This window comes from Malus sylvestris, chromosome 9, assembly GCF_916048215.2.
Source record: "Malus sylvestris chromosome 9, drMalSylv7.2, whole genome shotgun sequence".
Lineage (NCBI taxonomy): Eukaryota > Viridiplantae > Streptophyta > Magnoliopsida > Rosales > Rosaceae > Malus > Malus sylvestris.
In genome coordinates this window covers 5,266,932-5,281,539 of record NC_062268.1, presented here as the reverse complement: position 1 = coordinate 5,281,539, position 14,608 = coordinate 5,266,932, and the positions used below count along the sequence as shown (strand labels likewise).

The 14,608-nt window shown below is 40.0% G+C and overlaps 3 protein-coding genes and 1 pseudogene across 5 annotated transcripts; 1 reads left to right on the top strand and 3 right to left on the bottom strand.

Annotated features, from left to right (window-relative positions):
• Positions 1 to 1,849: 1,849 nt before the first annotated feature.
• LOC126582987 (6-phosphogluconate dehydrogenase, decarboxylating 2-like) lies at positions 1,850 to 4,571 on the bottom strand. 2 transcript variants are annotated; one of them, XM_050247276.1, is made up of 2 exons: positions 4,394 to 4,571; positions 1,850 to 3,650 (listed from the first exon to the last, which is right to left on the bottom strand). In XM_050247276.1, the coding sequence occupies exon 2, from the start codon at positions 3,633 to 3,635 to the stop codon at positions 2,169 to 2,171; it is 1,467 nt and encodes a 488-aa protein (XP_050103233.1). In that variant the 5' UTR covers positions 3,636 to 3,650; positions 4,394 to 4,571; the 3' UTR covers positions 1,850 to 2,168. The 2 variants fall into 2 exon arrangements, with proteins under 2 accessions (XP_050103233.1, XP_050103232.1); XM_050247275.1 differs by having other exon boundaries at positions 1,850 to 3,647; positions 4,394 to 4,569.
• Positions 4,572 to 5,884: 1,313 nt separating this feature from the next.
• Positions 5,885 to 8,668, bottom strand: LOC126582986 (probable galacturonosyltransferase 9). 2 transcript variants are annotated; one of them, XR_007609642.1, is made up of 4 exons: positions 8,235 to 8,668; positions 6,715 to 7,953; positions 6,078 to 6,481; positions 5,885 to 5,969 (listed from the first exon to the last, which is right to left on the bottom strand). XR_007609642.1 is itself a non-coding variant. In XM_050247274.1 (3 exons), exons 1-3 carry the CDS (start codon positions 8,403 to 8,405, stop codon positions 6,206 to 6,208), a joined length of 1,686 nt encoding a protein of 561 aa, XP_050103231.1. In that variant the 5' UTR covers positions 8,406 to 8,668; the 3' UTR covers positions 5,885 to 6,205. The 2 variants fall into 2 exon arrangements, 1 of the variants encoding a protein (XP_050103231.1); XM_050247274.1 differs by having other exon boundaries at positions 5,885 to 6,481.
• A 531-nt stretch (positions 8,669 to 9,199) lies between these two features.
• LOC126582985 (pentatricopeptide repeat-containing protein At3g49170, chloroplastic-like) lies at positions 9,200 to 11,748 on the top strand (annotated as a pseudogene).
• Positions 11,749 to 12,905: 1,157 nt separating this feature from the next.
• On the bottom strand, positions 12,906 to 13,809 carry LOC126582988 (basic leucine zipper 43-like). The gene has a single exon (XM_050247277.1). The coding sequence runs from the start codon at positions 13,695 to 13,697 to the stop codon at positions 13,089 to 13,091; it is 609 nt and encodes a 202-aa protein (XP_050103234.1). The 5' UTR covers positions 13,698 to 13,809; the 3' UTR covers positions 12,906 to 13,088.
• Positions 13,810 to 14,608: the final 799 nt, after the last annotated feature.

Here is a 14,608-nt window from a genome sequence, read left to right as displayed (position 1 = left end):
AATCAGCATCGGCATCGGCAACGGTATCGGCATCGGCATCGACATTGGAATTTGGAGTCTTGCATCCACATCTACTTTGGCAAACTCATGTCTGTGTTCTGCCATGAGTTTGACGGGGGGTGTTGGAGTTTAGATTGTTATTAGTTATCTTGCGGGCCAAGGATTAGTTACTTGCCCATTAAGTATATGTTTTAGGGTTTTAGTCTAGGGTTTGCTTTAGTCTTTCTCTATATAAAGGCTTTTTTGTATTTGGTATTTTTAATTAATCAATAAAACAATGCTTTGCCGTAGGTTGTTCTACTATATATTTCTTCTTTCTTCCACAAAAGTTCTTGGTGCGTTCTTATTTCGCTCTTTTGTATCTGATTAGCACATTTTCTTCTTTTTTCCTGCATTTCTTTTAGAACTTCATCATCGCGGAAAACATCCGTTGAAAGTGTAAAGGCTAAATTTTGTCACAACACATTCTTTCAATCTCGGAATAATTAAGTTCCGGAGAAGAAAAAAACGATTTTTGAATTGTTCTGCAAGCAAGAAATTGCGGTGTGTTTGTCTCTCAAGTTTTCTCAACAATAATGCGTCTTGTGTAATTAGTGTGTGTGCCGCGGTCTCATGTGGCTATGAAGCAAACAGTGTGTGCAATTTGCTGGAAAGAAGAAAGATCACAAAGCACACATGTGGCTATTTGCAGTAAAAGAAAATATTGATGCACTAGTTTTGAAAGCTTACAAATTATTATGCATAATGTATGTTTATGTTAACAAGTTGTGCTGGAAAGAAAAAGATCAACATAGAAAGACGAATGCCAACTATGAATGCTGAGGTTTTTTTGTTGTGACAGTCACAGGAAAAATTGGTAGAGTTTAACAAAAAAAAAAAAAAACTATAAATTGGTAGGAGTGACCGCAATTGAAGATAAATATGAGAGAAAATCGGTTAAGATGATTTTGACACATAAATTGAAGGTCTATAGGTGCTTCGATTACAAAATGTGACTATAAGACAGAGGATCAGGACAAAAGAGGTAGAGGAAGACCAACAAAGACTTTAAAAGAGACTATAAGAAAAGATGTGGAATGCTTGGAGCTAACGGAAAACTTGGTACAAAACTGAACGTTATGACGTTCTAGGATTCATATAATCGACCTTACTTAACAGGATAAGACTTGATTGTTGTTGTCGTTGTTGGTAGAGTATTTCTGCAACAGATGTGCAGATGCAACAGCAAAGCAAGTACCCAACATGGGCTGTACTTCCAACTCCACAGAATATTCTACCACTTTCAAAAACAAAATCTGTGATTTGTCATCAAATTTGCACGTTTTATCATGTAATCAGCATATTTAAGTTCTCTGATATCGCGAAATGCGAGTGGCCGGTCGAATGACTGTATTGTGGAGATCGACCGGCTACTCATATCTTGCAATTATCTAACAAGATGTGTCCGCATCATAGAAAACCGCACAGAACACACTCAAACAGTTGTTTAGCAAAGTGAAAAATGAATTTTAAGAAACAAAGAACATGTCCTTTTGCCTCGCTTTTTGCCTTATTATTCATTAGGTCAACATGATCAGATAAGATTCATAAGAAAACCAACCCCCATAATTTGGGGAGTCCTATACTACATGTCTTTTAAATGGATCACATCACTTGAAGAATTCTTTGAATTCTTCGGTTCACATTCAGTTGTAAAATTCTTTCGAATTCTTCGGCTCTCATTCAGACAACTGTTAAATCACATATTGATGTACTTCAGAGCATCATCCAAATACTTAAGGAATATTTGGCACATACAATAATTGCAGGAAAAATGCACAAAAAATAATAATAATTAAAGCTGCAGAGATTGAGAAATATAAGATTTTTTTTCGTTGATTTTTTTCTTCAAACATTACAGTCTAGATTATCACGCCAGAGTCCTTACATTGAACAGAATTATGTCTTCCATATTAGAGAGGGGTCTGTGGGGGTGGACAGATCTGTCAAAAGCACAAGAATAACAAAGCACACTTCTAAGTCTTAAAAAAAAACTGATAAAACATGTTTGGGATAAAATTTTCACCGAAAAGAGTTGGCAGAAGCTCCGCCCAGCGTAAAATCGTCAGCAGAAATTATTCGGATGAAGGAGGGTTCTCTGCTTGAGTAGGATGGCAAGGAAACTGGACTTAGATCTTTGACTGTTTGGCGATCTTGAACCATTCAGTATGGAAAGCGCCTTCCATGTCAGTTCGTTCGTATGTATGAGCACCAAAGTAGTCACGTTGAGCTTGGACCAAGTTCGCCGGTAGGGTATCCCTTCTGTAGGAGTCAAAATAAGCAAGGCTTGCTGACATACCTGGGGTGCTGATGCCTGAGTTGATAGCAAGGCATACCACCCTTCTCCAGGCAGACTGCCTCTCAACAATCTCTTTTGAGAACTCTGGGTCCACGAGAAGGTTTGCGAGATCAGCATTCCTATCATAGGCCTTCTTAATTCTGTCCAGGAACACTGCACGAATGATGCATCCTCCCTTCCAAATCCTGGCCAATTCGCCCAACTTCAAGTCCCATCCCTTCTCGATACTCTTTGCACGGATCAGATTCATCCCTTGTGCATAACTGCATATCTTGGATGCATAAAGAGCTTGCCTCACATCATCGATCAACTTTGCCTTATCCACCTCTGGGGCATTCAAGCTATCCTCAAAGCCAGCTGACTTGAACACTTTAGCTGCTTTAACCCTCTCGTCCTTTAACCCACTAAGGAACCTTGCATCCAAAGAAGATTCAATTGTTGGAGCTGCAACTGATAGTTCAGCAGCTTGCTGTACGGTCCATTTACCAGTACCCTTCATGCCAGTCTTGTCCAAAACCTTGTCAACCAAATATCCATCTCCCTTGTCATCCTTGATTCCAAATATATCGGCAGTGATTTCAATCAGGAAGCTGAGAAGCTCACCCTTGTTCCACTCTGAGAAAACTTTTTGGAGTTCCTCATTTGACAACTTTCCCACTGATTTCAGCACATCATAAGCCTCCGCTATGAGCTGCATATCACCGTATTCAATCCCATTATGAATCATCTTGACAAAGTTACCAGACCCACCTTTGCCAATGTAAGTCACACAAGGACCACTGTCCGGAACTTGAGCTGACACCTTAAGAAGAATGTCTTCAATGTACTTATAGGCCTCAAAGGATCCTCCAGGCATCATAGAAGGTCCGTATCGAGCCCCCTCCTCACCACCTGAAACTCCCATTCCAAGGTAAAGAAGACCTAATTCGGCCATGGCTTTCTCCCTCCTCTCAGTGTTCTCATACCACTCATTACCACCATCAATGATGCAGTCGCCTTTCTCCAGGTAGACGGAAAGGGTCTTTATGGTCTGGTCAACAGGCACCCCAGCCTTGACAAGCATGATCACGACACGGGGTTTCTGGATTGACTTAACAAAAGATTCGGGATCATGGAATCCATAAAGGGGAAGGTTTCCTTCCTTTTTAGCTCGCTCAACAGTCTCATCAACTTTGGAGGTAGTTCTGTTGTATACCGAAATGGGGAAGCCTTTCTCTGCAATGTTGAGGGCCAAATTTTGGCCCATGACAGCCAAACCGGCAAGGCCTATTCTTGAGGGTTTTGGTGGTGCAGCCATCTCTTTCCCTGTCTGCTACATGCAATTGTTAGTGAGACTGTCAGACTAGATCCATATACTGGAGAGACATAGAGTACAAATCTAAATAACCCGAGTCCCGGGGAACAAAATGTGAGGATAACCCTGCACACTAATTTCGCATTGTAGAACAGACGAGATTAAACGTTAAGTATATGATCCTCAGATGAATAACACTAAACTAACAAATCTAACGAACAACGATGTTACTCCAGTTTAATCACTAAGCCCTAACTTTGACGGTCCAATTGTTCCGATCGAGTCAATGGACAAACAAATATAAAAAAACTAAACTTTCATTGCCCCACAACCTCCGTAGAAACCCACAAGAGTGAATTCTCTGAACTCTGAAGCTAACCAAATTAAACCAGACCCACTTATACTTATCTGTAACAAAACTCAAATCATATTTAATATAAAAATCATAAAATTCCAGAACCCATCAACCAAACTGATTGGATGAACTAAAAAGCATGATCTAATCAATCTGAAAAATCCCAAGAATCCACAGATTATTGCAAAACCAAATTCATCGTCAAGATCAAGAGCAACCCAATAGCACAGTAACAAAACGAACACAGATCAACAATCCCAAATCATAGGATCCAATCAAACGTCAGAAAAGCTATGATTTTTAACCGCAGCAAGTCAAATAATTTAATGGATGTAATTACATTCAGCAAAGTAAATCAGTAGGGGGAGCATTTTGATCAAGACCCAGAAAGCAAAATGATCCAAACCTGAAAGTGTTCTTCTGTAAGGAGAGAAAGGGGATTGAAAATCTGAAGAAATCGAGCAGAACCCAAGAAATCAAAGATCTGTGGTAGGCGGAAAGTGTTGAGCTTTTATATTAAGAAAAAAATAATTTCTTGGCATAGCGGGTCAAGATTGGCCACTGACCCGGTAGGTGAGGTGGACAAGCCGTCGTTGAAGATGGGTTAGGTGAGGTGGAGATATGGAAAGCCCCTCCAAAGTACCGCAACAGTTGACTGGCGCCACTACAGATTTAGGTTTGTGAATATCGAATTTGATATCAAATTAGATTGTTCATTATGTAATTAAGTCCTTCCAACCCTGTTGCACCTCATAGGCTCCTACCCTTATCTCGAGAGGTGAGCATTGCAAACATTTTTTTTTTTTAACAAACGATATTAGCTACGTTATAGGGGAAAGAGTGGATTTAGTTTCACAATGAACTAGCAATAATATGATTCAAACTCAAATCTAAAATATTTCACTTACATCACTAAACTGTAGTACTAAGTAGCAGCGCATTGCAAACATATTATAGCGAAATGATAATCATATAGCATTTTCTTCCACTTGCACTATCCTGTTTAATCTCAACACTATTTTCAACTCAATTAACCTTTCAAATTTTAAATGCGATAAGAAGCTGAAATGGATCTAGGAAAGCATATGCATCTGACCTGGACATTATTTGTGTGGACACTTTTGTCCAATTGCAAATTATATGAATATATTAGACATTAACCATCTCAACATGACGTCACCATTTGCAAAGCATCCGCACACCACAAGAATCCGTTTGCGTCTTTGTATATGGAACCGGATCCTCTCCGGACCTAAATGAACTGGGCCCACTCATCAAATGATCGAACCATTGAAATTTAATCTAACGACTACAAATTGGAAGTTCTCTAAAAGTTATAATAATTGTAATCATTAAATCAAATTTCAATGGTCCGGATAATTTGATCGTTGGACTCAGTTCCTTTGGGACTGGAGGGGATCCGGTTCCTTTGTATATGAATGTGAATTCTTATCCACCAATCACAAATAAGATGACTCGCACCGCTATATGCATTTACTTAATACATTTATAATCTAAAATATGCATCCAAAAAGAAAAAAATTTCGTATCTAACCATTAGATGGTGAATGTATATGTACCGTAGCCAAGTCCCACCACAAATACGATCTTCCTACTAAATTTGATAAATGAATAATGATTATGTGATAACAACATTAGGTGGAATACTAAGAACATGGATAAACAACTCCCGCCACAAATAAGAGCTTCCTACATTAGCAGGAATACTAAGAACATTCACAAACAACAAATGCTTCAACCATTACTGCATTCTATTCGACTTCCCGTTGATAAAAAGTGAGAGATGAGTCTTCTGATAAGAGAGAATTTAGGGTAAGATCGGATTCGTTTGATGAACGCTTCAACCATCAAAACTTCAGTGGTAGTTGTCACCGGGTTTTCGCTAAAGCTTCAAGTAATCTGAATCTGTGAATTACATATACTGCAAAGTGCAGAAGAATTGCTACGTACACATTCCCAATCTGGTACAATCCATGATTCACATGAGCAACAGATACAACATTTAGGCAAGCATAACAGGCAGCCTTTCCCAAAATTTAAAAAGAAAGAAAGACGACATAATTTCTCACCGAGCTTCGCTCTGAGGTTGCGACTAACGAAGGAAACCAAAACTTGTGAGAATTAGCACGTAGTGACTGACAATAGCTGCGACTCGCTGATGAACTTGGATCCGAGCAGCGAAGATGGTTTTTATTTTCTATAAGCCAAAATTGCACATTTGAACAAATTCCATATCATTGTCCAAATAATTCGTCCACAGTTTCTTGTATTGGTTCATAGCAATGTCCAACCAAGGTTTCATGTTTCCGTTGTAATGAATGACCGCAGCTTTTCTAATCTCGTCCATGCTAATACTGGGATTGTACCCCAGCCCAAGAACATGCCATGACTTGTCCAGAGACTTGGTCGTCGAGTAGAAGGTAATCAGCCCCGGCGGAAGAGTCCCCAGCTTCCATAGAGTCCGGTCCTCATTCTGCAAAAATTCATGGGCAAAAGTACTCACCGATCACTATGAATGATGCATTCCACTTATGAAAGTAACGGCGCAATTGTACTTCAACTACATATTGTGCCATTCGGCTAGCAATTCCAAAGTGAAAATCACAAGTGTTTCTGTGGAAGGATTAACATACTTCGAAATTGCTAACCCGAATGGTACTTAATCTTCATACACACAAGGAATTTACGATGAAAATAAACACTTACCAAGTTCTGCCAGTAATGGTACTGCTCGGTGCTTTTCTCCAGCCTCCAAGCATCAAGATCAAAAATATTCATCCCGTAGGCCCAAGCACAAGCCCGGGGATTGAACCTCTCCCTGATAAGTGGGTGTGAAAAATTCAAATACTGGGCGTAACGATGGAAGGACCCAAAGCACGTCTCAACAGCTCCATTCACCTTCCCATCCAAATCAATCTTCCACAATCCTGTCAAGTCCTTTTGAACCACGACGTCATCATCCAAAAAGAGAATTTTGTGCAGTTTAGGGTACATCTCCGGCAAATAAAACCGAAGGTGATTCAACATTGACAAGTACTTGGGGTTCCTGTACTTCATGTTTTGTGTATCCTTGGTAGCATTCTCTGCCCGATTCTCAAAGTAGAACTTCTGCAACTTTGCTGACTCAAGTTGCCTCAACACCGGCACATATGAAGAATTCAAGAAAGTGAAGTCTTCTACTGCCTTCACCTCAACATACGCACCCCGTTCCACAGGCCTCATCTTAAACCAAACCTTCATCGGAGCAAGATTCATCCTATCTGTAACAACATGGAAAACGTGTTTCCACGGTTCAACTGAGTTCTTAACCACAGATCGTATAACCACTGAGACTGCGATGACATTATCCGAAAAAATTGCAAAATGATACAAACTTGGATCCTCAAATTCGGGGCTTGGTTCTTCTTCCTTGTACTTCTCCGGATGTGATATTCTTTCCTCAACAAGCCTCATGGCCAAACAATGCAAACTTTTTGGTATCGATTTTGCGGCAATCGAGCTTGCAAATGCCCCATTCTTCTTTGCCTTTATAAGCAACTCATTAACAGCAAAAATGGTATCCTTCAACTTCTGAATCTTGAGCTGATTATCATAATTTTCCTTTGACTCCGCAATCATCAACCGAACAATTTTGACCTTATCCTTCACATCCTTCTCAAAATGCCTCAAAACATCCTCATCCAACGGACCGTCTGATTCAAACAATGCAGTTCTGTAACCCGGCTTCATTTGAAGATCAGAGAAATTTGACGCCAAATCATCAAACATTCTCATTTGCCTAGATATCTCAAGCTTAAGCTTCCTGGCGTACGCCGCGTAAGCATTCACCAGAGTAACATGATCATTGGCTTGCTTATATATCAAATCTAATCTGGTTTTCAAAGGGTCGGAATTTAAAGCTAAAAACGTCCTACGCATGTACGCGTTTCCAGTTGTTGGAAGTGCCTGCAATCAATTAAACATCAAGATTAAAACTTCAATCCTATCTAATTGAAAAATTAACATCTGGGTTTTGTACTACTCCCAAGATTTTCACATGGGTTTTCTTTTTCTTTTTTTTCCAATCTGGGATTTGTTCAGATGTGAAAGTTAGAACGTGGGTTGTGATTAATCAGCGAAATTAACATCTGGGTTTTGCTAAAGCTTCGAAATTTCAATCTAAACCTCGATTAATCAAATAAATAATTGGGAGAAAATGGATTTAGGGAAGAGGGGGCAATACATACAGAGTCGTGGTGCGGAGTTGAAGGATTTGTGGTGAGGATAACAGAAAGCGTAGCAATGAAGAGGAGAGAGAACATAGCCGAGACAAAGATCCGGTACGAGAAGAAGCTCCGGAGGCTGAACCCGCCAAAACCCGACCCTCCTCCTCGGCTGCCTCGCATGGCCACCGCCATTGGAGCAACCAAAACTTCCGATCAGAAGGCTCAAAACAGAGTATGATCGATTATTGATGATTGAATGGTGTTTTGATTCTAGCAGCAGCAGCAGCAGCAGCAAAGGGTTTGGGTTTTCTCTCTCTCAGCTGATTGGAAAGTGGAATGAGGAGTGAGAGAGAGGAGAGAGAGAGAGGTGATTGGAAGTGTGTGAGTGTCTGTGAGATCTCAGCTGGGTGTGAAGAAGAAGACCATGTGAAAGCGTGGAAGGGATCAAACTTCCAAGTGAGAAGGACCTAATTTCCGTGTCGGTGTTATTATTATTTAAAATAAAATAATAATAATAGGTGGTGGAAAGAGAACGGGCAAGTTCAATAAAATTCTAAGGTCATTAGTCTAACCCACCCAACGAATCTAAAACTTGTGCGGCAGACTTAAATTTAGCTAAGTTGATTACAATAACGTAGTTTAATCGAATTTTCTTTTCTAATTGGAGTTCAAAAAATATTTCATGGGTTGAGTTTAGGTTTATACATTTTTCACTAATAAAATTAGACTCAAGTTTAAATTTATATTGAGAAACTTGGGCTGAAATCAACTTATAATTCGCTCGAGTTTAACCATATTTAGGACCTTGACCAAAAAAAAAATGTAGGATAAATTATGAAAGTAACGTTTTTGTATAAATGATAAAGTTCGACTCTTTATTTCTTGATGTTTATTGTCACGGACGTAAAAAGATAGAGCGTGTATGCTTCAAAATTGTAAGACAAAAGCCTATCAATTTTTCTAGTAACAGAAATTTGAAATGGAATTCAGAGTTAGCCGTTAGTGACAAACATGCCAAGCCTGAGCCTCTCTCTTCCCGCTCCCGCCAAACTCCCACCACCTCCTCCTCTCCGCCCCCCCAGAAAGCCACCAACTTTGACCTTCTCAACAACCGTCTGATCAGCCACATTCATGTCGGCCATCTCCGCAAAGCAATCACCACCCTCGATCTCATGGCACAGCGCGGGACGCACACGGACCTCCCCGCCTACTCCCTCCTCCTCAAGTCCTGCATCCGATCCCGGAACTTCGACCTGTGAAAGCTTGTCCACGACCGGCTGGCTTGCTCGCAGCTCGAACCCGACCCGGTGCTTCTGAACTCCTTGATCAGCTTGTATTCGAAATCTGGGGACTGGAAGAAGGCGAATTCCATCTTTGAAAACATGGGCAGTGAAAGAAATTTGGTTTCTTGGAGTGCCATGGTGTCTTGTTTTGTGAACAACGATATGGGATACGAAGCGATTTCGACATTTCTTCATATGCTCGAACATGGGTTAAGTATTGCTTCGCATCGGTGATTCGGGCGTGTTTGAATGCCCGAAATATTGGGATTGGGAAGATAATTTTTGGGTCAGTGATCAAAAGTGGGTATCTTGGGTCTGATGTGTGTGTTGGGTGCTCATTAATCGATATGTTTGCCAAGGGTAGTGGAGATTTGGGTGAAGCGTATATGTTTGCTCAGATGGGTTTCCCCAGAGAGGCAATTGATTTGTATGTAGATATGTTGTTGAGTGGGCTCATGCCTGACCAGTTTGCACTAAGTGGCGTTATATTGGCGTGCACAAAGTTGGAATCACTATCATTAGGGCAGCAATTGCATTCGTGGGTTACACAGTCTGGATTGGCTTTAGGTCATTGTGTCGGGTGTTGTTTGGTGGACATGTATTCCAAGTGTGCGGCTGATGGATCGATGAATGATGCGAGGAAGGTATTTGATCGGATGCTAAACAATAATGTTGTGTCATGGACTGCAATTATCAATGGATATGTGCAGAGCGGAAAGGGTGATGAGGAAGCCATCAAACTCTTTGTTGAAATAATGTCAGGTCTTGTTCTGCCAAACCATTTCACCTTTTCTAGCATTCTGAAGACTAGTGCAAATCTTTTGGATCTGCGTACGGGTGAACAAGTTCACTCCTTGGCAGTGAAATCAGGTCTGGCTTCCATCAACTGTGTGGGATATTCACTTATTGCATGTACTCAAAGTCAGGCCAGGTGGAAGATGCCCACAAATCTTTTGATGTTCTGTATGAGAAAATTTTGATATCTTATATAACACAGTCGTTGATGCATATGCCAAGCATTCAGACGCAGAAGAAGCCTTTGGACTTTTTCATGAAATTCAGGATACAGGATTTGGGGCTGGTGCTTTCACATTTTCTAGTCTCTAGAGTGGAGCTGCAAGCATTTGTGCAGTTGGTAAGGGAGAACAAATCCATGCCCGGATAATAAAGTCAGGATTTGAGTCATACCAAGCATTTGTAATGCTTTGGTTTCCATTATTCCAGGTGTGGAAACATAGATGCTGCCTTTTTAGTGTTCAATGAGATGGATGATTGGAATGTTATATCATGGACTTCAATGATATGCAGCTCCAGCGGTAGAAGTGTTTGACAAAATGCTTGAGGCCAGAATAAAGCCGAACGAGATCACATATATTGCTGTTTTATCAGCTTGTAGCCATGCGGGTTTGGTTGATGAGGGATGGAGAAAAAACATTGTATCATCCCAGGAATGGAACATTATGCATGCATGGTTGATTTAGTAGGCCGCTCAGGATCCCTTGTAGAAGCGCTCGAGTTTATTAACTCAATGCCTTTTACAGCCGATGAACTAATCTGGCGAACATTTCTCGGAGCCTGCCGAGTGCATGGTAACATAGAGCTTGGTAAACATGCAGCAAGGATGATTATCGAGAAGAACCCACATGATTCGGCAGCATATAGTTTACTATCAAATTTGTATGCTTCCACTGGTTTGTGGGAAGAAGTGGCAAAAGTAAGAAAAGATATGAAAGAGAAGTATTTGATCAAAGAAGCAGGTTCTAGCTGGATAGAGGTGAAAAATAAGATCCACAAGTTTCATGTTGGGGATACTTCACACCCAAAAGCGAAGGAGATTTATGATGAACTGAACCAGTTGGGCTCAAAGATAAAGAAATTGCGCTATGTCCCGAATACAGATTATGTACTTCATGATATGGAAGAGCAGCAAAAGGAATTCTACTTGGTCTTATTGGGACATCGAAATCAAAACCCATTGGAGTGTTTAAGAATCTCCATGTTTGCAGAGACTGTCACACTGCTATTAAATATATTTCGCAAGCCACTGGTAGAGAAATAGTAGTAAGGGATTCAAATCGGTTTCATCATTTCAAGGACGCGACATGCTCTTGCAACGAATACTGGTGATGTTGTTACACAAATTCAAACTGTAAATGATAGAATAATCTTGCAGGCTGATTCGTAACTTTCTTATTCTAATTTTTGGACGCCCCAGTTCTTTGTTTTTCTAGTTGTAGTCTGTACAGGTCATATCTGCACATTTGTGTTACTATTGATGTATACTGCTTTCTGATTAATTTTAATAAAATCGTATGACTTTGTTTCTTATTCTTTTACGTTTAACGTATTTGAAGTAAAATATAAATTGGAAAAGCACCCTAGGAATTTCGGAACAAACCCTTTGCTAGAGCTTCCCTCATATTCCGCTTTCTGAAAACTTTTTGTTGGAATTGAACCTTGATATTCTCTCTTCTTCATTTGCCGTGGATTATTTTGTGCACTTCTCTGAAAGGTAAAGGGATATATTAAGTATGTGCGATATAATATTAACACAGTTTAGGATTAAACATATGTACTCATAGAACAATCAGTGTTTCTGTTATGCTTTATGCTGCTATACAAAACTTTGGAACTTGATTAAACTGCAGTAAATCTGGATAGGATTCATTCTGATGAGATGGATTTGAAATTTATCGGCCGTGAGCTTGATTGCAACTCTGATTTGATTGCATATAATGCGTGTAAACGATCATCACTGGAAATATATATAAATAGAATATCAAGGCTCTTACGTTTGCAGATCTTCGTAGGCAAATAAGGTATTGCAGGAAAGAAAGAAAGAGAGAGATGAAGTCTCTGAGAAAATATCCAAATCAAAGAGAACAAATTGCAAAACAAAACAAAATAAAACATGTCGTTGTGTCTAGTCAAGCCAGCTCTCTAAAAAGCTAGAAACCAGTGCTTAATTGGATGTATATGTTAGTGGATAGCTTTTGTGAATGTCTTACCTCTTTATAGTAATTTTAATATGACGAACCAACTCCCATTTTCACCACCTTTATTTCTGTGTCATGACCAACTCCCCCCCCCCCCCCACCACCATTGCCACTTTCTGCTCCACACATTGGATTTTTTTTCTCCTCCCTTTGTTCTAGTACACCTGAAATTATTGTTTCTTCGTTGCGTAATAACCTCTATTTTTTAACAATATTTCTAGAATTATTGATGATAAATATCTAGCAAGCTCGGTAGCTGATCAGGTGATCTGATAATTTTTCGGTGATCAGGATTTTTTGGAAAGTTTTTATGTAAGAACAAGCAGTATTTAACTTTATGCAGCTAGTTAGCGAGAGTTTACATGATTTAAGAATTTTTTTTTGAGATAGATAAGATTCTAGCTAAGAGATAGTGCCGAAAATTTTGAGCAATGATTCAATGAAAAATGCTCAAAACATTTTATTGCTTATTCGCTTGGATCTGATACAGATTTTAAAGTGAGTTAAGGACTGGTTGACTTCTACACAAACAGAAGATCACCATAGATGGGCAATGGGAAAAATGGGGAATAGATAAGAACTTGTGTCCATCGATATTAGCCTAGCAAATCCATGGAACTTGTGATGGACGGGTTTGAGGACTCCGTTCTCAGATAAGCAGTGTTGCATGGGACATCCTCGAGGTCTCGAAGGAAAGGATTATAAGGACTGTGCAGTTGCAGGTCATTGACCATTTGGCGAAGCTCAGAAGCTTCCTCTTTGAGCTGAGCATTCTCTTCCAGAACCTTGTCGTGGGACTCTGAGACATGGTTCAGCTTGTCCACAAGTTGGTGATTCTCATTTCTGAGCCAAACGACTTGTGACCAGAGCTCATCCAAGTGCTTCTGCTTGCGCATACGTGATCTGCGCGCAGATTCTCTGTTAGATATCATTCGTCTTTGTTTCCTCTCGTTGATGAGACTGAGTTGCTGCTCATCAGCCTCATCAGAGGTTGAACTACTGAACGAGGATGGTTGCTGTGGATTGTTATTAATTTCTTGAAGTTGGGAATTAGGGAATTGAAAATTGTACAATGGGCTAGAAAACCGGTTAAATTGAAACGCAGTTGCGTTGCTTTGAGTGCTCATGCTGAAATGAGGAGGGTAGGGAGATGATGAGCTCAAGGGAGCGAGGTAATGGAGTCCGGTGACCTCACCGGGCTGCATAGCTTCTTGAAGTTTCAATGGATAAATTCAAGGTCTTAGTGGTGAAGAAGGTGAGTGGAGAGCACTTAGTTTTTGTTTGCGTTGGGAGGGGGGAGAGAAGCTTGAGGAGATGAGGTCTTTTATAGGGATGAAAAGTGTGAGAAAGTGCCTTCAAAGCTCAGCTGATTGGAAGATCATGCACATCATGTCTCTATTTTAAGCAGCATCATCACATTCATCTATGAGTACATGAATGTCCGAGAGATGTCTGTCTGTCTCTCATTTACATGTTCGTTATGGGCATGCATCCATCTATCGATGGCTACATGCATGTATGCATGAAATGATATTTTTACATACATACATTCAACATGGGGGATTACAAGTAGGGTTAGTGGATAATCAATTTTCAGATCAAATCTCCGCTTACATGAGAGAGGGAAAGAGAGAGAGAGAGAGAGAGAGAGAGAGAGAGAGAGAGAGAGTTCATGTCATAAATTATTGGGAGTACAATGATTTTAATGGAAGAATGTTTAGTTCAAAATAATGCAGTGCAAGAGAAAATGGGTTCAACAAGTCAATCTTAATTTTGATGTGCCATTGTCAAGTCTATAGGATGGATACTTGCCATCCAATAGAGCCTTGTGACGTAAGGAAATGGAAGAAATTAAAGAGGTTTTAGAAAGCCTAGAACTTTTATACGTACTGGTTATAATAATTAAGGAGCTGATCAGTGACTCATCAAACACTTAAACTCCCTATTAGCATATCAATTAATCAACCGTAAACAATAATTTGTTCGATCATTAACAACATACGCCCTCTGCGGCGTTTTTAGTTGTTGGACTGATAGGTAGTTTCGGATCTTCTACGATAAAATATGAAATACGTATAGCGATATGCTAATCCTATACACCACTTAGTAGTTAAAG